The sequence below is a fragment of the Crotalus tigris genome, unplaced genomic scaffold (assembly GCF_016545835.1).
Source record: "Crotalus tigris isolate CLP2741 ecotype Arizona unplaced genomic scaffold, ASM1654583v1 scf7180000018239.1010054, whole genome shotgun sequence".
Classification (NCBI taxonomy): domain Eukaryota; kingdom Metazoa; phylum Chordata; class Lepidosauria; order Squamata; family Viperidae; genus Crotalus; species Crotalus tigris.
In genome coordinates this window covers 306,796-334,711 of record NW_024096901.1, presented here as the reverse complement: position 1 = coordinate 334,711, position 27,916 = coordinate 306,796, and the positions used below count along the sequence as shown (strand labels likewise).

The 27,916-nt window shown below is 36.2% G+C and overlaps 1 protein-coding gene across 16 annotated transcripts in view; it reads right to left on the bottom strand.

Annotated features, from left to right (window-relative positions):
* Positions 1–27,916, bottom strand: part of COL23A1 (collagen type XXIII alpha 1 chain) — a 300,569-nt gene that overhangs the window by 82,397 nt on the left and 190,256 nt on the right. For 11 of the 16 annotated variants that reach the window (XM_039349226.1, XM_039349222.1, XM_039349231.1 and 8 more), the window contains exons 4-5: positions 24,798–24,805; positions 19,589–19,615 (exon numbers count right to left, since the gene is read on the bottom strand). In XM_039349226.1, coding sequence (XP_039205160.1) covers positions 19,589–19,615; positions 24,798–24,805 — 35 coding nt within the window. The remainder of the gene's footprint in view (positions 1–19,588; positions 19,616–24,797; positions 24,806–27,916) is intronic. The other 5 variants (XM_039349221.1, XM_039349228.1, XM_039349233.1 and 2 more) reach the window with 1 other exon arrangement.

Here is a 27,916-nt window from a genome sequence, read left to right as displayed (position 1 = left end):
CCGGAAGCGGCATCCACACAGAGAACCGGTTGTTCACATATTTAAATCTCACCACTGGACAGGTTCAAACGGTATGCTCACCTGAAATATAGCTTAATTTTGTTTTTGTGGGTTGCATAAACTGAGCTACCATGATTTAGATAGAATAGTTTAGAACTCTGTTCTCCTGCTGTGGGCAGGAGGACAGAGTTGGGAAGTTGAGGCAGCGGCTGAGTCTCTCAACAAACCCTTTAGCCAGCCACGATTTATTCAACTGACCACATTTAAGGTAAACCATGGCTTAGCAATGACTCTCCAGGCTTTAGACAGTTTTCTAATGCCTTTTATTAAATAAACATAAAACTAAAACTAAAAAAAATACCCTAAATTAAAAAACGAAAAGAATCCCCCTGAGGAGTATTATACCTCATGATGCTTCCATAGCATGAGTGATAAAATTAAGACTATACAAATTTACTCAAGCACAGAATCTAAGGGAGAATTTTTATAAAATGTTTTATAGATGGCACCTTGATCCACAAAAAATGTCTTACATGTACCCTGACGTGCAACCTAAATGTTGGAGATGTGGTTATAAGGAGGCTTCCTATTATCATATTTGGTGGTCATGTAGAGAGATAAAAGCATTTTGGATCAAAATATGGTGGAATATCCAGAGAATTTTTAGAAGGAGGGTAAAATTTACTCCGCAATTATTTTTGTTAGGTATTGTTACAGATTGTGATACAAAGGAGGTTGTATTGATGTTAAACTTGATCACAGCCGCGAGGCTGTTAGTTGGACAATATTGGAAGAAGGAATCTTTGCCTACATTGCAGGAATGGTTTTTTAAAGTAGCTTATCTGGCAGAAATGGCAAAGATTTCGGCTTTCTTAAAGCAACAAACGCAAGAGAAGTTTTTTGCTATCTGGGACAAATGGATAAAATTTATACAATTTAGATTGGGTATACAAAAATATTATATAGCTTTTTCATAAGTTTTATTTTTATATATATTATAGATATCTTTTTTATATATATAAATATAAAGTTTTTAATTTAATTTTTATTTTTTTTTTTTTTTTTTTTTTATTATTATTTCTTAAGCCTATATTCTGCTCTGGGAAGCTCAGGGGGGGGGAAGGGAGGGTTTTTGGGAGGGGTGTGGGGTGGGGGGTTTTTTTTATATGTATTGTTTAATTTTTTTTTCTTTTGTATATGTTGTTTTTTGTTCTGTATTGTTCTTGTTTTTCTTGTAAAATTTATAAAACTTTTAATAAAAAAAAAAAAAAAAAATTAAGACTATAGAGCTTAGTTTAGGTAGAGCTTTTCTTGGAACCCTTTTCTAGTCAGAAAATTGTATCAAATTAGGTCATGGGGATAAGGTTGTCAGAGCACTAAGGAACTCTTGTCTCACACTGCCTCTGTATACCCAAAGATGGGGCTAGCTGGGACAATTAATTATCATCCCCAGCAAAACATTAAACAAAACCAACAAGGGTGGAAAAGACTGAGCACAGCTTCTGGAACTCTTTCCAATAATTTCTACTCTGCTCCCGCTTCAGATAACCAAAGTGTGTGTGTGTGTCTGTGTGTACTTATGAATGGAACAATTGACAGCATTTCAAGCTGCTATCTCCAGAGAGATGTACTGAAGGAAATTGTGGAGATTTTTGTCTCTGCAACTTCTGGTAGATCTGGTCCAGTTTTAAACACAAGGTTATGTTGGCTTCTCTCACTGTATCAGATTTGCTTCTGTTTAGTTCACTTTGGAGAATTATGCTGCTGATTGACAGACAAGCTCCTTTGCTTAATTCTTTTCAACTTTTCATTGGGTTGAAAACAATAGAAAGGTGTCTTCCACCTCCAACACAGGAACGGGCTATGTGTGGCTTACAGGTACTGCAGAACATGCTGCTTCCTACGATCTCTATAACGCTGCTAGCAATGAGAGATGCTTGAAAAGTGCCCATCCAAGGTTTTAGGCCAACATTTGTGTTTCTCAGTAGCTAAGATTTGAGAGTCTTTTAACTGAAAATGTATTATTGAATCTGAAGCCTTCTGCAAGGTCAACAGGCATTTTGGAATAGTTTATTGCCTATTTCTTCCATTCCTTCAGCTGCACCTTAAAAATGCAGCAAATTCATCACAAACTTCATTTCTTGCCATTCTACTTGCTTCTCTAAAATGGCCTTGATATTGGAAATAAGACCCACTGACCAAAAGTTCAGGTAACTTGCTTTTTCTGTTCCTCACAGTATATTTTATAGCTACTATTAAAAGCTTTTTGCTTTTATTGCTTTTATGGAGGTTTTGTTTTGTACCTCACTGCTGTGAGCCACCCAGAGTTCTGTCTCTTAAGTTGGGCATCCATTTAAGTCTTTTAAATAAATAAAAGGTAATCTAGATGTTACTGTTCTGTTTTTTATATAAATAATTTGAACCATTAAATGCAACATTATGGAAACATCCTGCTGACTTTATAGATTAGCTAAAAAAAAGTCTACTTCTGCAATCTGGTTTTCATTTTATTCTTTTTTCTCTTTCTACCAGATGCAGCTCTCTACAGCATCAGAAACTATCCCTGTCTTAGCTTTCTTCTATGCTCCTTTAATGGTATCCCATGGTTTCAATTTTATGAGATTTAATGCCCTCAAAAAAGTTGATCCAAAATTAAAATTAACAAGCCAGTGTCTGAGGATCTTCCAAAAAGCCATAAATCAGGATCAACATAGGCATTTAAGGAATGAAACACAGTGCAGATTGTACTCCAGACCTCAGTAATTGATTACCCTTTATTGCCCCATTAACTTAAATAGCCTTCTTGCAGAGTGAAGATGCCATTTTCTATAAAAGCAAGGCTAACTGTACATACACTACTAGGGAACCCAAAATAGAGCCTGGTAATGCTGGTTCCTCTCCTTACTCTTCTCCAACAAATGCTGCTGAGAAGAAGCAAAAACAAATATTGGGGGGGGGGGGACGGAGGGAGGCTTAGATAAGGCCAGCTAACATCTCTTTTTCATTTTGGAAATTTGCTTGGCACATCTAACTTCTTCATTTTCCCCATCCCAGCAACATCTTTTTACAGCAAGATTCTACAAACCTTATGCCTAATTACAGTTGTGCCACAAGAGGTCAGGCAAAAATGCTCTACAGATGATGATGATGTTCAGCTCAAAGGAGATAACTATGAGCATTCCTCACCTGGTGTCATCCAGACTGTTGGACTTCAATTCCCTAAATCCCCCTTCCCCCCAGTCAACAAAGTAACATTCCCACTAGGTAAAAATGATGGAGTGGAAGGAATAGCGGTTAGAAAAAATATATTTCTCTTATTGCCAACTAGGGGTTGGCATCATACAAAGGAAAAACAAGGCATCTGGGGTGAAACAACAGAATGCAAATTTCCAGCCTGCTGGTCTGTTGCCTTTTCAGAGATTTTGAAATCAGAAGGAGACTTTGTTGCCCTGTTAAATACTCTTTATCCTCCAACTCTTCTGTAATTCTGTATTTATCCCTTCATTGTGCTATGTTTACAGTTGAAGTATCTTCTATTTCCAAAAGCTGCAGGGGGTAACAATGAGATGCCACTTCTCCAGTTTTCTGTATGTTTGGGATTCAAAGACAGCTATAAATACTGCCACAATATCTATTGCCATTATCTTAACCGTGTCAATTGTCATTTAACAAGTAGAAGCAGAATACCTTAACTCAAGCATGTCAAACTGCCGGCCCATGGGCCAGATGCGTCATGCCGAAACCGCGCCCACTCATTGGCGGCAATGGGGGAAAAGTCCTGATCCGTCACACAATGTCATGTGACGTCGCGAGTTTGACATGCCTGCCTTAACTCATTCACTCAATTATACTTCATAGTGGATAGCGTGCATCCTATGAAAACTTCCATAAACAGAATGTCAATGCTGCAAATACTGTATATTCTTGCTTTGACAATATGCAAAACTGTCTGGCATTTATTGGGTTAATACTTAGCTTAGACTGGGCGGGGGAAAAAAGCCCGGGAAAGAAAGAGGAAGTAAACGTTTGACCTTCTCACTAATTGGATAATGTGACCTGTGACTGCATGAGAAGGGAGGGGTTGAGCAAGGAAAGCCTGATGCCAGCGACCGGAAGTTCAGATTCTGGCATCAATTAGTCCAATGGTGACCGGCATAATTTGTAGCTCTGCAAATAAAGACTTTAGGAAACATGCCTGAAAGTTCTTTGAAGTGCTTCATTAGTCGGAACATGTGACACAGAATGGAGTGAGAAACAATTTTTGGCAACTCCCTCTTCCTCTGTAGCTTTGCTACACTTTGACAAGATCTTTCTATATAACATTAAGGGAAATGGCTTTGGCATAATATAGAAGGAGGGAAAATCTCTTAAAATTATACCACTCCCTGCTCTACAGACATTATGTTCTTTTCAGCAAAGACATACCATCTAGCAATTTTAATTTACATCCAAGAACTTCCAAATATATTAGGCAAGCTCTCAGTGAATTAAGTGTACTTTAGTTGTATTTAATGAGTACAGCATTATATTAAATATATATTAAATATTAAATATACTGAAAGCAGATAGTTATTAAAATGATTTATTATGATTTTTATTTAAATAATTATTGCTCAATCCTAAAGTATTAGATTGATTAGTTAATGGTTTATTTGATTTTACCTCAATAAAATTTTTGGATTAACTTTTCCCAGGTTACTTTTCATATATCGGGTCTAGAATATAGACAGAAAGTAGATAGCAGTAAATAGTAGGGACAATTTTATTTAAAACTGAAATTAATTGCAAGATTAATTAATACAAGACAGAAAGTACAAGAGATGTAAATAATTTCCTAAAGTCTGGAGGTGTGGGAGTGAAATAAGATTATGCAATTTTTGCTAGAAAAACTGATACTTCATATTGCAATAATTTAGACCAGGGGTGTGAAACTGCTGGCCTGCAGGCCAGATGCGCTATGCCGAAACCGCACCCACCCCATTCTGGCAATGGAAAAAAAGTTGTGATATGTCGTGACACATCACGTGACATCCCTGATTTAGTTTGACATCCCTGACTTAGACTGTGCTCATTTTGTGTGGTCAATGATCTGGGATTTTATGGGCCAATTATAAATAAAACAGGAGAGAAATAGATTGATGAATGATTAATTTAGGAAATTAATCAACTAAAAACCTGATAAAGAAATATCAAAGAAAAAGCAAAATTTGAAATACATAGAAACTGCTAGATTCTAATATGATTTTATCTAAAATGAAACCAATATAGTAAGCAATATTATTCTGAAAGGCCTCAGGACAGAACAATTATTATTTTGTTTTTTGCTTGAAGACGTTTCACTTCTCATCCAAGAAGCTTCTTCAGTTCTTCAGTTGAAGAAGCTGTAGAAGCTTCTTGAGTGACAAGCAAAACGTCTTCAAGCAAAAAAAAATTAAGAAAGTCTAGTTGCCTCTTGAAACAGCATCTTTGAGACAACAATGACCTGGATGACTAAGAATCTCCACAGAAATTCATTGAAGGTTTCTACTTCTGCTTTACGTATCTATAGTTTGTATTCTGAATGTAGATACAGATCAGTATACAAAGGAAATGGGAAGAACTTATCTTTTCAAGAGAATCACAATCCTAAAAAATGGAACAGAGAAAGATGATTGTTTATATAGCCTACAAAACACTAGAGGGTGCCTCTGAGCTTAGGAAAAAAAGTCTATTGGACAAAATTTGAAACAAGAAGGAAAGAAATATAGTGCTATAAATGATCCCCCCCCCCATTCCTTAAAATCTGCATATGGCTGTGTATACATACATATCTCAGTAGGATTTTTATGTTGGAAACAAAGTAAGCCTCTAAATATTAATTCAGAGCTAGGGCCTGGCAATGTCTTCCAAATATAGAATTCAATTCTGTCAGTTTTATTCTTGCTGACTGGTACTTCATTACTCAAATAACTGAATCCAGATCAACGAGGTTGCTCCAAGATGGTAAAAGGTTAAGATTAAATGAGGCTATCAAGTTTTAATCTCATCTAACCCCTTCTGCCCTTACCGCAATTCAAAAAAAGCAAATAGCATTCGAAGTGCAAAAATAAAAAAAAATTAAAATCAAACTGTACTAACATCATACGACTCAGATACATTAATACAATAAAATTCTACTGGAAAAAACCCCCCATCATGTGGATTCTGAGAATTAATATTCATGGGGAACTTTTCCCTTTTCAACATAGCATGGGAATAATCCATTTACAGTAGGCAAAATATAAATATATACAAGCTTAGTGTAGCTTTGTGGTTTCTAAGCTGGAAGAGATGAATCCTATAACTGGCTAGGGCTCTGTCTGCATACAATGACATAACTAGGCCCATTACTTCATCTGTATTATATTACATTAGCAAAGGTGGCAACTTCAAAATATTTTTATGAATAGAATATAATATCCGTTAAGGCAAACTTTTTGCTATGTCTACACTGCAAATTTCACCTGGACTGAGACAGAGTATACAAATTGTTCTAAGTTTCCCAGGAGAAAGCACATTTAATTATTTCCTCAATTCACCATAATCAGCTTACAATCTATTTTGCTAAAGTTTTGTTTCTTCACAAGCCATTAAAACTTTATATTGGCCCAAAAATAGGCTGACTGTTTCTTAAATTAAAGGCTGGGGGGGGGGCATATTTTAGTGCACTATTCTAAATGTTGAGCTTTTTATTAGGTACAGAAATAATACTCTGGTTAAGTATCTTTTTACTTATAGGAACACTTCGGGCAAATGATGTGGATGATTGGCGGCAGTCCTTCTGCCTGAAGTACAAAGTTGTTTTGAGGGCTACCTAGGCTTCTTAGGGATCTGATGATCAGAAGAGAAGGAACCCTGCCTAGAGCAGTGTTTCTCAATATTGAGCAACTGAAGATGTGTGGACTTCAATTCCCAGAATTCCCAAACCAGCCATGGGAGTTGAAATCCACACATCTTGTCCAAGAGAAACACGCCATTAGAGCAATGGGAGGATACTATATCACTGGCTGTCCCTCATGCCATCATTACTAATAGCATTCCAAGATCCATGACATTCCTCTTAATTTTTTTTATTCACTAGAAGGAAGCAAAACAATGTTACTTATAACTGAACCCCTGAAATATCAACTTTTTCCAAACTCAAAAGAATCTCTAAAACCCTGGCTTTACGATAAATGTTAACAATGACCTAATTTTACAAAAATATCAAGATTTTGTGAAGGGAACAAACTTTTGAGGCATCAAAAGATGTCCTAACCTGGAACAAAAAAGAAGATACCCTTGCTGCTCCTCTTCCTGTTTTTGTTTTTTTAGATACTGTATTTCCATTTTGCCTTCCCAAAATAGCTGGGCTATTGAGTTGTAACAGCCAAGAAAGTAGTTAGGTAGTTGCCAGGGGACAAGGTCAAGTCTGCCCACACATAGCTACCCAGGTATTATTAGTATAAGTCAGAAGGGCCATTCCTTGTAGATCAGAGAATTCCAGAGTTGACAGATGCCAGCGTAATCATCTAATTCAAACTCCTTCTCTCACTAGATCAGTGGTTCTCAACCTGTGGGTCGGGACCCCATTTGGGGTCAAATGACCATTTCACGGGGGTCGCCAAACCACGCTGTCCGCCATTTTTTTCCCTTTTCCCTAGCTGTCCTACTCCTTCTTATTGGTGGCCACACCCACTTGGGGGTCACCACAACATGGGGAACTGTATTATGGGGTCACGGCATTAGAAAGGTTGAGAACCACTGCACTAGATAATCCCTTATCAAGCTGCCAGTCCATGGGCCGGTTGCATCATATGTAGGCCGCATCCACGCCAGCTCCAGCAATGCAAAAAAAAAGTCACAATACGTTGTGACACATCACATGACATGGCAAGTTTGACACCAGTAGAACATCTCTGACAACCCCAACCTCTATTGGAAGACTTCTACAGTTTGTGAACTCACCACAGCTGACAGTTCATAAACTCAGAAAACTCCTCTGATGTTTAACCTGAACTTCTTTCCTGGTACCTTTAACCCACTGGCTCATGTCCAGTTCTCAGGAGTAATGAGCAATCTCTCTACTGAGTGACAGCTTTTCAGATATTTGAATACACCTCTGATATCTTCCCTCAGTCTTATCTTTTATAAGCTAAACATGCCCAGACCCTTTAACTATTCGTCATTAAACTTTGATCATCATCTTGATAGCTTTTTTCTGAATTCCTAGAATTTGTCTGTGTCCTTTTTGAACTAAGCTATCCAGAATCAATAAAGTACTCAAGCAGGGACTGAACTAGGTAGAGTGGAAAAATTACTGTACTTCCCATGATCTAATCCAGTGATTCTCAACCTTTCTAATGCCGTGACCCCATAATACAGTTCCCCATGTTGTGGTGACCCCCAAGTGGGTGTGGCCACCAATAAGAGGGAGTAGGACAGCTAGGGAAAAGGGAAAAAAATGGCGGACAGCATGGTTTGGTGACCCCCGTGAAATGGTCATTCGACCCCAAATGGGGTCCCGACCCACAGGTTGAGAACCACTGATCTAATCCAACTGGATTTTCTACTGTTTGGCTTTTCTTGTCAAACTTAAACCTAATTGTCATTTTTCTTATGACAATGATACCATGATTCCCTATAATTCTCGGTTATGCACATCTGAATCACAGATCTTAAAGGACTGGACAAATTTCTAGACATAGAGTCACTGTCTAGATAGTCATCAAACTGCATGAATGCCCAAAAGCAGTAAATTAAATTCAAATGTTTTTTTCCTCCAGGGATAGACAGAAGCAAGCAAGGTCGCTAACCTTCTAACCCAATTCTCCATAATTAAAATCTAATCAGAAAATCAGATTAATTCAAATGTTTCTACGGATTCTGGAACAAAAGGAAAACACTTTAAACAGCTCAATGTTTGCATGTACATTGCAAAACAAAACACTAATGTATTTGACAATAAGCAATGGGGATGGAATAGAGAATGACTTTAACTCTACTTGACAAAAGACCTGCTCATGAATGTATTTATAAAAGGAAGCACAGTTGGTTTCTCTTTTCTCTTCCAAGTTTGTTGTTTCATGAAAATGAAACAAAGGTTCCTTTATAAAGGAACCAAAAATAAAATTAAACAAGAAAACACTAATTAAAGAGGAAGTTCAATGCAATTAGAAATAGCTTTGTTTTTGATGGCTAAAAGAAATGTCCTGAATCACATATGTTGTTGTTATTGTTGTTCTGTATGACACACCCAACCTAACTGAACGCAAGGACAAAAGTGAGATTGTGCTCTAGCTAGGGAGAGAGCTGGGAATTTTGCAGTGGAAAATGAAAAGAAAATCCTACATTGCACATGCCTGTTCATTCCATATGGATCTGTTTAAATTTTCTGGCATTCAAGCAACATAATAGCCTAGAATTATTTCCACATATCATTTAAGATGGATATTGTCAAACACATTTCTAAAATATATTAAATTTTTCATATAAAAAAAAAAACTTCTAAAATTTTAGAAAATCTTCCAAAACCTTTCTATACAAGACAACAAATTCATGTATTGAATTCTAAGTTTATAAGAAGTTAATGCGGAAAAATACTTTTATTGTTGTTATGCTTCTTTATATTATAAAATACAACATATACATATCTTCTTTAAGAATCAAAATTATTTAAGAATCAAAATTTTATTTCATCAACATTCTAGGTTCTCTATGCTGTACAGGAAGTAATTCTAATTAACCAATATTTATTCTCTGGCCAAATAATAATAATGGGAAGAATAATGAAATAAGAGTTGTTAAACAGCCACTTCTGATTAGCGTTGGTTACTACTATCTTGAATCGTTCTCAGAGCATTTCTGTGAAACTAAGAGCTGAAGCTAGCAAGAGAGGATAATGTTCTGATCAGACAGAAGTGTTATATAAACATGAAACAGGTGTCTCTGACACTCAAGGCCTGGAAAAGAACTGTCAAAAGTCTACTGGGTTGAAAGAGTAAAAGGACAAGATCAACTCTGAAATTGGAATAAGTATTTTTTCACACACAATGCAGTTGCCCGAGATAGATAGATATAGATAATATAAATATAGATATATAACTGTTTATAAACTTTATAAAGCTTCTGCTGCTAGCTAGTTATTGAAACTACAGTTGAATTCCTGGTAAAGTCTGACACATAACAATGGGAAGTTCCACTTTAGATGGGAGAATCCAGGAAAAATGAACTCATAGTAGTTTCTTTTTGATTATTACTTTGAGAAAGAAGATTAGTGGTAAAAGATCAAGGCTTATATTTGTCATGGGATTTTTTTTTTACTCCTATCTTGAACTGACCTCTAGTTCTAATAGGTCAGTGGTTCTCAACCTATGGGTCGGGACCCCATTTGGGGTCAAACGACCATTTCACGGGGGTCACCAAACAATGCAGTCCGCCATTTTTTTCCCCCTTTTCCTTAGCTGTGCTACTCCCTTTTATTCTATTGGCTTTTGAAAGCCAATAGAATAGACTCTCTTGAATAGAGTCTAATTGTATTGGCTTTCAAAAGCCAATAGGAATTGTCCAGGCTGTCTCTGTCCTGCTGAGCCCGCCAAAAGTCCCATTCTGCAAACGGTGCTGCACCAGTTGAGTAGTCCTCGACTTACGACCGGTTGAGTAGTCCTCGACTTACGACCGGTTCGGGATCTCGGTATTAAAAAGGTTGAGAACCACTGTAATAGGTGAAAACATGTTCCAAAAATGGATAAGGTACCTGGCTGATGCTCCAAAACAAATTGAGGAATGAAGTAATTTATAACAACAATATAATAACAACAATAAGGGTCTGAATTTCTGAAGCCCCTTGTGTTGGGGACAATAAAGCAAACACATACTGTGATAAGTTAGATTGTATTAAAAAAAATACCTCACGTAAAGTGAATGTGAGTAAAGCTGGTAACCTAATCTATACCTTCTCTATTTATTAAAAAATGTTAGGTGATAGGTTTGATTAAACAAAGCCAGGATAGGCAACAGAAATCAATATCTATTGCTTCATTGGGTGATAACCATTGCATATAGAAGACTAAGACTTTGAACAATAAAATAAACAATAAAGTACATGGATAAATGAAATGGAATGAAGATTTGTGTCTATTAAACCAAGAGAAAGAATAAGGAGATAATATAGCTGAATAAACTGAAAAGGTTTCTTCACTTTTCAAGGAAAAAACAAAGAAAGTCTAGTTGCCTTTTGAAAAACACCTTTGGGACAACTATGACCTGGATGATTGAAAATCTCCATGGACATTAAGATCTGAATGAAGTGGCCCGATCTCGTCTAAAGTGGTATCATCTAGGTTGTTGTGGGGGCATATGAAAGTAAAAATTTGATCTTTTTTCTGAGAAACCTGTACAACCACAAAGAGTTAGTCACTCGGTGCAGGAAATATAAACTGGAAATTGGGAGATGGAAAGATTAAGTATATTTTTCCTTTTCTTTCTGGCTCCTGATCTAGATCCCTTCATCAGCATTTTCCATGTTTTAAATACACAAATATACATATATAATTATTAGCTTCATTTAAAGCACAGGTGTCAAACTCATATGTGTCACATGACGTATTGTGATGTATCCTGATGTTTTTTGCCTTTGCAGAGCTGGGGTGGATGTGGCCTGCTGTGACGCATCCAGCCCATGGGCTGCCAGTTTGATACCCCTGATTTAAGGTCACATTTAATTTGGCCTTCAATTACAGGATTCTTTTTTTTTTTCAAATTTTATTAAATGTACATTTTAAAAACAAAAATGGACATGATTCAACTTCCCTGGCTTCAACAGTGCTATTAGTATTACCTTATGTTACAGAAAGAAAAACAGAAACTTAAAATACATTCTATAACAGGACAGAGTATAACAAACTGTGCGTATAACATCTGTAAATATTTTGATAAACCATCTTTCAATCATCAACGTTGTATTTACATATCATTCAGTTGTGTCCTAATATAGGTACTAATAAGAAGTCATTATAATATCACCTAGTCAATCGATAATCATCTCAGCGATCCTCCTTATCTCTAACAAATCGTACAAATTTTTCCAAATTTCATAATACTCTGTTTCAGTTTTATTTTTAATCTCTAGAGTTAACCTGTCCATTTCGGCGCAGGATAAAATTTTATTTATTATTTCTTCCTCAGTGGGGGATTTCCTTTCCTTTCCATTTTTGGGCGTATGCCAATCTTGCTGTGGTTAAAATATGCACTAGTAAGTAAAAAGATGCTTTGCTGAATTTATCATTAAATTCACTAATAAGAAGATTTCTGGTTTTAAATCAATTTTTTGTAATAATATTTCTTCCAGCCAATTTTTTATTCGATTCCAAAAATTTTGCGCTTTTGAACATTCCCACCAGGTGTGATAGTAAGTCCCTGGAAGCCTCACTTCCAGCATGTCGGTGAGGTTTTTTTAATCTATTTTTGCTAGCCTTGTAGGGGGAAAGTGCCATCTATAAAACATCTTGTATAAATTTTCTTTGTAGGAGGTGGCTAGTGTTAATCTCCTGTTTCTGTCCCATAATGATTGCCAATTATCTAGGTCAATACTATAACCAAAATTTTTACTCCAGATTAACATTGTTTCTTTTACCTGTTCATCTAACACAGTGGTTATCAACCTTTTTAATGCCGCGACCCCCAACCGGTCATAAATCGAGGACTACTCAACCGGTCGTAAGTCGAGGACTACTCAACTGGTTTGCAGAATGGGACTTTTGGTGGGCTCAGCAGGGCAGAGACAGTCTGGACAATTCCTATTGGCCTTTGAAAGCCAATAGAATTAGACTCTGTTCAAGAGAGTTTATTCTATTGGCTTTCAAAAGCTAATAGAATAAAAGGGAGTAGCACAGCTAAGGAAAAGGGGAAAAAAATGGCGGACTGCTTTGTTTGGCGACCCCCGTGAAATGGTCGTTCAACCCCAAATGGGGTCCCGACCCACAGGTTGAGAACCACTGGTCTAACAAAGCTTGTTCTAATAAATATTGATATATCTTTTTTATCATTTGATCTTCTGTTCCTAGAAGGATTTTATCTAATTGTGTATGCTCTAATTTTATCCCTGGTTCTTTTTTGTCTTTTCTGTATCGTGACTGTATTTGTAAGTATGCCCACCATTTCAACTCTATACCATCTTCTGATAGTCTTTTCCTTGTTTTCAGGTCCCCATTCTCGTCTAAGATATCTTTATATGTAATTACTCTTCCTAAATATGAATTTGGGGTGCATGAATATCTCTAATATGGATAACCAATTGGGCATTTTTATATAATTATTTTTTTTAATTTTTATCGACACGTCTAATAGTGCCCATCTAATATGGTGATTCTGAAAGTACTGATGAACCTTATATTTCCCATCCCATATTATAGCATGCCACCCTATTTGCATGTCATGGCCTTCTAATGCCAGTAGTCTTCTCTTCCTTAAGTGTATCCAATCCTTTATCCATACCGATATTTCTGCTTGATAATATTTTTCCCAATTCAGGAGGCCGAGCCCTCCTCTTTCCTTTGCATCCAATTACAGGATCCTTTTTATACTACAAAAATAGTACTTAGGATTCTATACTTCACCGCCATTAGAGAAAATGAACTGAATGCATGTATACTAAATGAGAAGTTCTGCAGCCACCTATTTGAAGGCACAGATGGCCATAATTAAGTTTCCAAAATATTCTTCTGTCAGACAATCTGGTATCTCCAAGTACTTTGGACTACAGTTCCATCTATGACTTCTGGCCATGCTGCCTGGGCATTCAGGGTTTATAATTCAATTCATCTGGAGGACATCAAGTTGATTATCTTAGCTCATGTTATTGAACTGCTGAAGCCTTAGGCAATGTGAATTGTAAAACAGGGGTGGAAAACCAGTGATCTGCCAGATGTTGTTCAACTGTAATCCCCTATAATCCTCCATTGGCTAGCTAAAGTTGCTATGAGCTCTAATTCAGTATCCTTTTGAGGGCTACATGTTCTCCACGTACATGTTTTAAAATTACAGAAACACCTTTTCATATCAGTTTGAAGCAGGCAGCTAACCTGCTTGGATGCAACTGATGCCATCCTTTTACATGAAATTAATTCTTTAGAGGAATTCCTAACGCAGTCACTACAAATGTTGATACATATTGCTCACAAAATACATTTCTTTATACCATCAAACTGTTTTCTTAAGCCTTAACATAAGTAAATTAACTGCACCCTCTTTTTCAAAACAATAAATATGCAAATTTAAATGGCAAAGCAAAGCAAATAAAATAAAATCTCAGAGATCTAAGAACACCAGCTTGACCAAATACAAGGTCATGGCATGTTTTCTTACATTATGAGAGAGCATATCCTACTACTTTGTGCCCCCTTCCTTAGAGAATCATAGAACACAAATGAATAATGGAATTGGAAGGAGCATTTAGGATACTGAGCCCAATTTCCTGTTCATTCAGGAATCTAAACTAAAAAAAATCCTCTAATGGCATCCTGGACTATCCCCGAACATATTCAATGAAGGGGAACCTACATTCTTTTTTGGTCATTGACTTCCAAACATTGCCATGAATGCTTATTATCTTTCACTTAACATTCAACTGGCATTATCTTCTTGTAACTTAATTTTACTCTTTTGTATTCTATACTAGGGAACATGTCTTGACATCTTCTGTATGACACATTCCAAGTACTTGAGGAGTGCTATCATATCTGTTCTCAGTCTTTTCTTCCTAAGGCTAAAGACTCTGAATTCCTTCAAACTTATACTTATATTATTTTATTAATCAAAATGTCACAAAATGTCATTGTCAAATACTTTGCTGAAACGAAAATATTTTACCTGATCCAAAAATAGGGTAAGACTCATAAAATTTGTTCTTGAAAAATCAATGCTGATTTCTAGCAACTACTATATGTGGGGAGTCCTTGATTTTGTCTGAGTTTGGTTGTTTGCTTGCAGACATTTTTGTTACCAAACTAGGTAACATCTTCAGCGCTATCTCACCACATCATTTTCAAGGAGGCTGATCTCCTTATGATCTCCTCAGGAATTTACCTATATATCAAAGTCAGGCTGAGTGGTCTGGATCTTGTCTTTTCCTGGGTTTGAAGATAAAATCACTTACTCTCCTCAAAACATCTGGCACGTCACCCATTACCCACAATTTCTCAAATAAATTTTAATCAGCCAGTTAATCACCTTAGTGCAGTACCCTAGAAGGCAACAGCTCTAGGAAAGAGGTAAGGAAAGAGCAAGAAGGAGGAAAATACTTTCTATTTAAAAGTCTGATAAACTGCTATAAATACTTCAGTTTTTCCTTAATTCTTGCAAATATACTTGTACAATATTAAAGGAATCAGAAAACTTCTCCATGGTTTCTGTCTTTGAGAAACAATTGTTCTGCTAAAAGTGACAAGCAAACATTCAGCTCTAATCATGCTATGAATATTCCCTTTTCCTTCTACAGCATATAACTCTTTAGTAGATGTTCTTACTTCAGGGTTTCCAGTAAGTTTCCAACTGATACAGATTCAATGTGAAACTCTTGTGTTCACACTCACTAGAGATTCATGTGGGTCCCAACCTAATGATGTTCTGAAAACCTGGCTGCTTTCCCAGATCATTGGTTAGAGCAGTGGTTCTCAACCTTTCTAATGCCGTGACCCCATAATACAGTTCCCCATGTTGTGGTGACCCCCAAGTGGGTGTGGCCACCAATAAGGAGTAGGACAGCTAGGGAAAAGGGGAAAAAATGGCGGACAGTGTGGTTTGGCGACCCCCGTGAAATGGTCGTTCGACCCCAAATGGGGTCCCGACCCACAGGTTGAGAACCACTGGGTTAGAGTGATTGTTGAACCCCTGGAGGGTTTTTGTTGTTGTTGCTATATATAATTTTATTTTCTGGACAAGTACAATTTGCTTGTCAATCTTTATTGTATCCTGATTTTAAAATGTAAGCTGCCTAGAATCATTTGGAGTTGGTTCGACTCTATAATATATAAATAATAAGTAAGATTTGTTGGCTGAACTCATTTTTTTCCTATTGCAAACATGAATTCGCAGGAAGGAATAACTAAATCAATGCTTTAGATAAATCTTCGATGTTGTTTTCCTGATTTATGTTCCTAGCAATCAGCCAACTTCAATTACCAGAACTTCTCTTTTAATCTTCTTGCAGAGCACAGCCACATCCCCTGTGTTGGGATATACCATCCTATATCTGTGTCTGTTCTTCTCCTGAAGACCTTAGAATTTGTTTCCTCAACAATGATCAGAAAGAAGTTTCAAAGTTTCAGCAGTGCAGAATATCTTCTACATCAGTTGCTTCTTATTATCATTTCCATCACTGGGCTTGCTCCTTTGTTTGACTATCTTCTGCTGTCAAGTCCTTCTGTAGTACCCTCTTTTTGTAATCTGTTAAGTCTTTATCCTCACTCATCAGAGAAGTGTGGCTACTTGTTAATTTAATCTTCTGACGTTTATGCAGATGCATACCAGATTGCTTTCAGGTAGAAATATTTTAAATTTGCTTGCTTGCCTTTGGTTTTTTTTTACACAGAAATTTCAACTGAGTATGGCCATATTTCGCTATAATTGTCCATATATGAGTTACATCTGTAAGCAATTTATTCTGATGTTATTTGCAATTTATGAATGAGGCAGGAATTCATTTATGCCACAAGTATTGCAGGTCAGGACTGCGGGCTAATTTCATTTTCATTTGTTTGGTTTCTTAAGCTTTATTTCTTTTTTGACCCTTTCACTTAGACTTTTTTGTAAATTCCTCTTTGCTCTCTAAATTCTCTTTCTCAACCTTCTTTCTAGCTTATATGCATTATGTATGTATTTAGAGAAAACAAAGATTATGACTTTGCTGCTAGACTTTCATTCTCAGATATCCAAATGTGTCAATCATCAGTAACTGAGTTTAAACATGCTTGGAATAAACACATGTCCACCACCCAACAAAAATAAAAATATATAAAAACTCTCAAAGGGCAAAATTGATGGTCCACTATGTCTTTTTCTGCCATTTATTTTCTCTGTTTCTACCCAACTTGAAGATAATCAAAGGGATTGGTTGGCATCAGGAATTCATTAGAGGGTATCAGAGCTATTTTAAATCCCAGCATGCCAAAATACGTTGTATATATAAACATACATCCATGTAAACTCATCTTTTTGAAAATATTTTATCTATTTTGTTCTATACTTGCCACTTTGGCTGTAACCCTTGTTGATTCACATCAAAGCACAATTAATATTTTGGGTAGGTCATTGTAACAAATATAGTGATTGGTTTAAGTGATTAACTGCAGACTTCTGGGATCCATAACAAATGTGGTATTTGATGCTTTACAAATGTCTCTTTTATGTAATATTGCTATATTCAGATAGCCAAATGTGACGGGGCTTATTTGTTGGGACAATCCCTTTAATAAATATTTGTAAAAGTTTCCAAGGGAGATGATTTAAATGAGCAAGTTGCTCTGCAGGCCTCCCTGCCTTTTCTTTCCCTTAATTGGAATATGATCAAATATTACTTTCTCTAAAGGGTAACTTTTATTTAATTGGAATTGTCTTCTCTGAAAATACAACTGGAGTAACATGGGTTATATGAACAGTGAAGACAATACAGACCCTGAAATAAAGTTACAGGGACTTCTTTTTGATATGCACTTAGAATCATGAGGATCAATGTTAGTTGACATATAAGCAAATTCTAATGATATAATTTGACTGTATCAGGAGCAAGAGTATAAGTAGAACTAAGATAAGAAATGGAATAGAATGATGATCCACTCTCTATATTATTTTGTTAGCAGTAATAAGTCAAGGGGTATATCTTTTTGTGCTGCTCCCAAAACTGAATAATTACTCCAATATTATTGATGAAGCTTTGCAAGTTACAGAAAATCTATCAAGCATTAAAAAAATGTAGTCATCTTGGAAAATACCACAATTATTAAATAATTGCCTTCCCTTATAAGAAATATACTAAAGGACTTTTGTCTTTTTGTGCAAAAGAAAAAGTAAAATCTTGCAGCCATGCTGAACGCTAAAGACTTATGATGAGAATTTTTCAGTTCTGCTTCTGGGCTCCTGTCCAAAACATCTCATTTGATATTTGCCAAGAACAATACTTTATTATTTGCTTTCATGCCAAAGGATGAGCTTATGAATGAATGTAATATACTGTATCAATATGCATTGCTTTCTTACCAAGGTCAGATTATAAACTTAATATCAAGCAATCTAAATATCCCATTTGATGCATTCTAGGACTTTTAAGAATTGTGTACTTTATGGAATTGTGACTAAAAATGGGCATTTCTAAAAAAAATTGAATCTAAAGTTCTTGTATTGAGTATACAATTCAATATATTTGTGTATCTCTATATTTAAGTCTTTTTAAAACAGGAAATTCTCAGTGTTGGTCAACTGATTTATTTGTTATATTCATTATATCTTTTTTGCCTTTGATAGTAACAACACTAAGAGATGTCAATAAATCTTTGCTATTTTCATAGTCCTAACCATTTTTTAGTTGTGATTGACTAAAAGTTATCAAAGGGGGGATATAGACCAACAACAGCAGCAATGGGTCACTTATGCTGTTGCTTGTAATACAAAGATTAAAAGAAATATTATCAGATGTTTGTTCAATCTTATGATTCCTCCACACTCATTATGCTATGCTATAAGGTGGGGAAAAAGTGAGAAGTAAGCTGTTGTTCATCGTTTAAAACAACCACAAAATCATGATTATACGCATGAAGAAATATAATGCCATGAAGAAAAGAAAAGGAAATTTGTCAGTATGGAAATCCTCTCTCTTTGAAAAGTGTTATGATGCTATTTATGATGGATTTAACTACTCAGAACTACGTTTTTGGGAATTCATGGGTCTTATTCCTAAGTATATGTAGTTTGAACTTAAAGCTAATACATTTGAAAAATCATCCAGTAAAAAATGTAAAAGGTCACAACTTGATATAGCCAGTGGAGATTCCTGTTCTTCTTCATTTATATCATACCAACATCAAATAAGTGTTCATAATGACTGTTCAATGCATTCCATAAATTGAATACATTAGCAACATACGTGCTAACAGAGCAACAAATAACATATTTCAGTATATAAATTATAGATTATCATATGCTAGAAAGTGGCAATGTCAGTAATAATGGTTGAGCAATAGGGAGACTTTAAGGAATACTTCTGTGTGGTAGTCAATAAATAGGATTCACATTCTACTGTAAAAAGAGCTTTCAGATGCTAACGCTAGCATGCATTTATTAGACCAACATTACTAGGAATCCTACACATATGGGAACTTTATAAAGAGTAGTGTAGGTACAGTGCTTTGAATAATAATTAAATATCTTGAATTGATATTAATAAAGTCAGCTAGACCTACTGTAAAGGTAATAAACAAATGTTGAAGTGGGTGAAAATAAATTAGTTTGATACTTTTGAGGGGGCAACTAAAATATAGAGAGTGAAAATGGATTAAGCAGGAATAAACAGTATGCAGGAAAGATTACAAAATAAAGTTACCGGGTAACCATCTCGTCCTGATTGCCCCTGTGATATTAAATAAGGAAAACAATAAGACCAGTCAGTGGTACTTAACATTAGCAAGAGTTCACAGTCAATATCAAAATTTAGGAGCTGATCTGGAAGACAAATGAATCTTTGTAGGTTTCATCCACTACAAAATCTATATCAGAATGACAAAACATAGGAATTTATGGCAGGGATATCTTCTTTTTAAAATTCTTGTAACAATCCTATATGACATAGTTGAAATAGAGAAGAGATATCTACTCAAGACCACCAATTAAACATTACGCCTCAGCAAACTTCACTCATCCCCTATACATGGCGTTTACAAGTAAATATTTTTCCTACTAAAAGGAAAACAGATATATGTAAAAACTTTAAACAAATCTAAACTTCAAATGTTTTTAGATAATGGCACCTTTAGTTTCCCCACAACAGTCCTATTTCATCCTGTAGTCCATCATGTATTACTGTGTGAAGCTGACTCTGATTGGATATGATCGATTTTAATATGGAAACATGCAGGATTATATTTCACTATAAGTGGCTTTGCTCCACAGTCAAGTTATTCAACTATAACTTTACTGAGCTTTGTTCTAGTTTGTTATCTGGTTGGCAGACTGAAGCATCTGCCACGAGCAGTAGGAACTAAATACCCTTCCTTCCCTCTTTCTTTCTCTCCATTATAGGTGGCCAATTTGAAACAAATCTGGATTTACAACAAATTGAAACCAAGATTTAAAAACAAATTGGATGAAAATATTAGAGGGAACAGCCACATAACTGGAACTTTGACTAGTCAGTTAAATTGGTTTATGAACCACTGTTGTTGCTCTCTTTAAGGCGAGAATTAGACTTCTGGGTCAGGGAACACAAGCATTTGTGGTTCAGAGAGGGTTGCGTAGCTGTTGCCAGTCTGCAACCATCTGCTATCTATGCTCACCCATCTGTGACCTATGCTTACTTTTTGCAGCCTAGATATGCGTCAACCCCTACAAACCGCTGCAAACAAGTCTAAATCAAACTTTACAAGAAAGGAGCAACAACATTGACTCAATAAACCAATTTAAGTGAATAGTCAAGGTGTTTTACTTATCTGGGTATTTCTCAATGGAGAGATGAGCACCCATCTCAGAGGGAATATCCCTTCTTTGTCTCCTAGTGAGAGAACCAATATTTGGGCCATCTGTATAAAATAATAAAATATAATAATAAAAATAATAAGATTGAGTATATAATTGATAACACATAAGCTTCCTATTAACTTTACCTTAACATTTTAAGCATTTTATGATTTTGATATGCTCATTGCTAAACTATAAAGGCACAGTAAATATTGTCTTCAATTTGTGGAAATTGCTTACTTAATATGTGATTTTAATATCTTCTGTAGTCAATTTTTTTTTTGAAAACTTTGGACAGCACACTCATTCTGCAGGGAATATGGCCAATGATATAACAGCCATAAATACTGCATCACCTAATAGAATCTAATAGAGAATACACGAATGTATGACAGTAAGAAAATAACAGGTGTCTCTGGTAATATAATGAGTGAAGAATGAATTTTCAGTGTAACATGTTGTCATATGGTACATATAGTAATTGGTTCCTAAACAGACAGAAAAACAAACAAACAAACAAAAAAACCCAATAATCTTACATGCAGAGTTCTTCTAACAATAAATATTGTGTTGTGTTTGGGGAGATATTTTGAGTATAAAGAAAATTTCTCAGGCCATACATTTAAGCCTTAGAAAGAAAATGTGTTTTATAAGGGAAAATAAGTTAATTTTATAGACCTTTTCTGGATGGAAAAAGCTCCTTTGCAATTCTAATATGGTATAGCTACTTCAAGTAGAATTTATGGGGCAAACATAGAAAAATAAATCTTACCTAAATAGTGAAATATAGAAAGTTAAAAACTGAAATCATTGAAGAAATATAATTGCTTCACAGTTGAGAATGTGATTGCAATCTATTACAGCCAGACATAAAATTTTTAATATGCAGCTCCATGTGGAAAAAATAATGGTATTTTAATCCAAAGTATTTCTACTTGTTAAACTGAATTCAGTAAGGATATTTTAAAATTTATTTGTTTATTGATATTTTAATTTTACTATACCCAACTAGTTAATGGGAAAAATTACTAAACAACTTAAAATTATATGATTCAGAATTAGATGACTGCTGTATTATCAAATATCCCTTAAACAATTGATTCATAAATTCCATTGTCAGTTTAAATGAAAATGTGGTATCAACAAAGATATTAGCCTTTATCATTTTTCCTTCTTTTGATCCATAAACTTTATGAAAGTAGTTCTTTCTGTTTGTATTCTTTGGTATGCTTAATATTCAACATAAAGCAGCAAATTGCTTTCCAGATTGGGTCCATTGACATTTCAATACAGGAAATAAGAAAATCCAATCCAATCTTAACACATACAAAATCTCTATTGATTCAAAAGGACCTGAGAAGAACATTAAAATGTCACATTTTGTATAGTGTCTACGTCATTTCACACGTTTTCCAGGTTCTACACCATTTAAAACTGTATGTCCCATTTAAACTTTAAAATTGAATTTAAATTTTAAAGCACCATATTTTTTTATAATTAAATTTCCAATAGATTTCATATTTGAATCTATACCATTTAATAGAAAAACATATTTCGAAGACCAGGGTAGCAGGGTTTGCTGTGTTTACTGATGTTAAATCTTCCTTTTGTTATTATCCCTGCAGCGAACTTGAGATGCCCCTTAAGGGCCACTTATTTCATATTTATTTATAAGTTCCATGAAAAACCTATTTATGGATAAGAGAACTGTCCTATGCTAACAGCCTCTGCATTAACTTGATGGCTGTACAGGTAGTCCTCAATTATAACAGTTTGTTTAGTGACTGTTCGAAGTTACAACAGCAGTGAAAAAAGTGACTTACCACTTTTTTTCATACTTAACGACCATTGCAGCATCCCCATGGTTATATAATCAAAATTCGGACACTTGGAAAGTGAGTCATATTTATAATGATTGCAGTGTCCCAGGGTCCTGTGATGACCTTTTGTGGCCTTCTCAAGCGAAGTCAATGGGAAAGCCAGATTCACTTAACAACCATGTACTAACTTAACAACTTCAGTGATTCACTTAATAACTCTGGTAAGAAAGGTCATAAAGTGGGGCAAAACTCACTTAACAATGTCTCACTTAGCAGTGGAAATTTTGGGCTGAATTGTGATCATAAGTCAAGGACTACCTGTGTCCATTTTTACCTGCCTAGATTAGCTAACACACCCAGATGATAAAGTGGTCTTGTCTTATTATACCAATAGGATTGAAGTAAGTTCTCCAGATTCTCATTCCCTTTGTATTGCAACCTGACCTGAGCATCTTTCTGCAACCTGAAAAGATTAAGGATATGATGTTTGCTAAGTGAGGAAGACAGAGTAGGTGGCAAGTTGTTTAAATAGTTCAAGAACTGGCTTAGGGAAGGCACATTCTACATACAGTATATGTATCTGAGAATACTCAGAGAAGTATCATTGCCTTCTATCCTTCAACACACAACTGGCTGAAAAACAATACTTCCATACTACTTACAACATTTAAAGCAAAAAGTGCAGTTCAGCTACTCTTTAGTTGCCACCAACCTATCACAACTACAACCTGCTAGGAAAGGTTTGAACTAAATTTTTGAAAACCATTTACTATTTTTTTGCAGATGCAATCTTGTTTTGCCCTTAAATCTTTAGGATAGTTTTAAATTGATCTAGAACAGTAGTTCTCAACCTGTGGGTTAGGACACCATTTGGGGTCGAATGACCATTTCACGGGGGTCGCCAAACAAGGCTGTCCACCATTTTCCCCCCCTTTTCTTTGGCCACGCCCCTGGCACCCGGTGATGTATAAGTGGTTGGGGGTCACCACAACATGGGGAACTGTATTATGGGGTCGCAGCATTAGAAAGGTTGAGAACCACTGATCTAGAAGAGGACCATGAACAGAAAGCTTCATTCATATCATTGTACCCAGAATTTGTAGCTGCAATGTCATTTCACTATGCCATGACAATGTTTTAGCAATAGATTAAAACCACACTAAAAAGCACTGAATCTAATGTCTAGCAGTCACCAGGAAAAGTTGCATTGTCAACTGATAACATCTGCAGTTTGAATGTGGCACCTGTCATGACCCTAGATCAGAAGTAGTGGAATAGCTCTAGTAATCTGGTGGTTTTCTCCAAGTTAATTGGATATGAGATCCTACTTTTGAAATTGGGCTCTGGGGATTAGATATTCATAATGTGATTTTGTGGATTAAAAGTCAGCTTAAGTCAAATCAATCAGTTAATCAAATATATTTCCTTGTACTTTTGGATAAATTTACAAGATAAACTTGCTACTGAAGTAGAACAAGGTACAGTACATTGGGCTTCTTTCCATGGGAGACAGATAAATATTTAAGCTACTCCTGTATAGAATTGTTTGCAGGCCACCTGATAAGATACAGATTGCCATCTTCTGTGTCACTGGGAATCTGCCCATTTTCTTTTTCAGTGTCCATTGCTACATGAATCAAGGCACAGTAATTTAGTACATCATTATGGTGATTCTCAATTTCCCTCCATATTTCCTTTTGTTCATGCAATAATAGCAAATTTAAAAAGAAATAACAGATGTATGAGGGAAAGTGGAATGAAGATTAGATCATTATCTGCTGGAAGTGTATTTACAAGGTGCATTAAAGTGACAAAAGTTGTTCATTCATCTGGACAATCACAGGATGTATGTAATCAACATTTCTAGTAATTATTTCTCAAAGATGCGGAGACTGAAATGCAGCAAGACAATTTAACATTTATGAAAATAACAGCAGGACAAAGATATTTTTTAAACAGTTGAGATCAACAACAACAAAAGCTCATTCTTAAAAGAAAAAGAAAGGCTTTTACTAAGTTCAAAATGGCACGAAACCCTTTAGGCAAAAATAAATAACCACTTTTTTTCTCTTTTACTATTCCCCTACATCAGAGAAAGAGGGAAAGAGAAAGAGCAAAAGAGAAAACAGCATCTGGTTCCAATTTCTGGACCAGACACACCTCTACTGAAAGCCCTGTTCTTGTGAAATGAGACAGAAAGGAAAATAAATGCCTTAACTTTGTTGACTTGTGACCAAGAGTAAGCTCAGTGTTACTTACTGGAGGACCTGAAAAACAAAACATAATACATTGGTTATTAATTACATGGGACAAACAAGCTAAAATTATTATAATACAAGGCATTAATTTTGAAGAACAGTTTTAGTATAACAGCTTTTAAATGGTAATGTGATGTCATGCTATTATATTATGGAATTTTAACAAATCTGGAATAAGAAAAGAAGCATCGCCTTCTGAAAAGAAAAAAAAAATAAACCAAACCAAATTGCAATGCACGTTTATTTAGGTGGAATAATATCAAAGTCAAAATAACATTTGCCCATTGTCAAGATTTGAGGCTTACATTAAAATAGGAGTAGTTAGGGTAGTTATACCACCCTTGATAGCTGAATATTATTTCTTTTTTTAGAAAAAAACTTTTTATTAAAAAAAGAATAACCATACTAAATGATAATACAAACTAAAATCAGAAAAAAAGAAATACTAAGTGCAGAAAGAAAATAAAAAGGAAGAGATAAAAAATGAATATGCAAAGAATATGTAAATTATTTATGTACTTTACGACTATGTTAAAAAAGTGACTCCCAATCTCCCTTGAAGCAAGTACAGGGGAATATAATATCTCCCTCTCCCCCATAAGATTACATACATGATTCACTTCCTCCCTTAACCCCCACCCCCTTATCTATTTCACAAATCCAAAAATACGTATATTTATTTGTCACATTTTAAAACTGCCCATCTCTATTATAGAGTAACCTCACCTATTGCTGAACCAAAAGCAATATACCTTAAACATTAATTGTTAGGGAACAATTGTGGAAGAGGACTATCATCATTCTGATCATGATTGTGAATTTTTTTGGATGTGCTTAGTTGGCTGCTGCATAACATAGAATACTGGACCAAATGGGCTCTTTTCTTGGTTGAACAGAGTCTGTCTGCCTGCCTGCCTGCCTGCCTGCCTGCCTGCCTGCCTGCCTGCCTGCCTACCTACCTACCTACCTACCTACCTACCTACCTATCTATCTATCTAATCTATCTATCTATCAATCATCTAATTTATATAGCCAACCATATATATGACTCTGGGTGGCTCACAAACAGTTAAAACAATGTTAAACAGCCAAACAATACTACAATTTAAAACAAAAGAAGACAAGACAGTACAAGAGCATACAAAATGTCATCATAAACATTAACAAAATTCATACCAAGGTAATCACATCTAGAAATAGCATTCAATATGGATTGAATACTGGATTGGCTCTACTGCATTTCTGGGTCCCCCCCCCATCTTATTAGCAAAACAATGGTCTCACGGTCTTTTGAAAACCCAGCAGGGTCAATGCCATTCTACTCTCTGGGGAGATGATGTTCTTATGTCCTTACTTCAGGGGTGACCTGGACTGGATAAGGCTTTTTATTGAACAGAACTCTGAACCACATTAGGTGGCCTTCCTACAGCCCTAACTGGAAATAGATGGGATCTACTGGTATCCTTTGGAACTACCTTGAAACAAAGGATTCTCTCTTTAAGTAATTAAATTCCCATTTTGTATTTCATAGAAGCAATGTATAGTTTAATGTAGCCTCTAAAGCTGAACTGGAATCCATTCCTGTTCAAATACTGTAGGTAATGAGAAAGGAGAGTGCAATTGATGGCCAGTGAGGCTGCTAAGGAGAAAGGCCCTTAAATAGGATGCTTTATGTTTACAGATAACAGGAACTCCGTCCTTCCCTCTTCCTTGTTTCTTTCATCTCATTCCTATTGTGCAATGTCTAGTAGGATCTTTGAACATGGAGAGAGAACAGAACCATCATAAAAGAGCTACCTTAGCCCAGGGGAATGGGAAAGTATGAGAAAGAGACTTGGAATCATTCTCCTTAATCGCACTAAAGTGATCTGGAAAACTGCTTTAAGTGGGCCTTCAAGAGTCTGTTACTTTAGCAAAAAAAAAAAAAAAAAAAAGATTTTTCCCAGGAATCCAAATCCCAGCCTCCTAGATGGGGCGTTGTCTTACCTGAACGCCTTTTCTCAGCAGGATGATGTAGAGTCCAATGAATGGGTTCTATGACGGCCTTCCTGCCTGGCAGACTGGGTAAAAACTTCGGCCACACCTCTTCCTCTGCGTGTGACCCCAGTTTTGACTTAGGCGAGAAACTTTGTTGAAATTAACCTTGCAGCTCTTTATTATATATTTATTATATCCCTGCCTAGACCTATCCCCTGGGTGGGCTTGGACTCTACATCATCCTGCTGAGAAAAGGCGTTCAGGTAAGACAACGCCCCTTCTCCAGCAGGATGGCTGTAGAGTCCAATGAATGGGACATACCAAAGCCCTCATGTCCCCCTGGGAGGGAATGTCTAGGCTACCGAACTCTGAGCAGATACGACTTGTTGAAGAACTCTTCTGCCAAAAGCCGCGTCTGCTGCCGCTAGGGAGTCTAAACGGTAATGCCGAATGAAAACCGAAGGTGAAGACCAGGTTGCGGCCTTGCAAATCTCTTCTACCGGTGCTTGCGTTAGCCACGCCGCAGATGTGGCCGCGCTCCGAGTTGAGTGGGCAGTCACATGAGTGGGTGCTGGCAAATCCTGCGATGCGTAGGCATGCGCTATGCAGGCTCTGATCCACCTGCCTATGGTGGAAGAAGACACCTTCTTTCCCATAGTTGATGGTTGAAAAGACACAAATAATGCTTCAGTCTTCCGGAAAGCCGAGGTGCGTTTCACGTAGAAACACAGCGCTCTCCGCACGTCCAGCTTGTGCCACCTGTGTTCTAGCCTATGTTTGGGTCTTGGACAGAAATCAGGAAGTGTCAGTTCCTGAGATCTGTGAAAGATGCTATTTACCTTCGGAATGAAGGCCGGGTCTGGTCTAAGAACGACCCTGTCTTTGAAGAAGGTACACAGATCCTTCCTTACTGACAGTGCTGCTAGTTCTGAGATTCTCCTTGCTGAAGTGATTGCCACAAGGAAAGCTACCTTCATTGATAGGTGATGGAGGGAACATGATTCAAGAGGTTCGAAGGGTGCTGATGTTAAGGCTAGAAGGACCTTAGGCAGGTTCCAAGACGGGTACCTGTGTATGACAGGGGGTTTTGTGTTAGTTGCCCCTTTTAAAAAGGCATTAACCGCTGGATGATGCGCTAGGGAG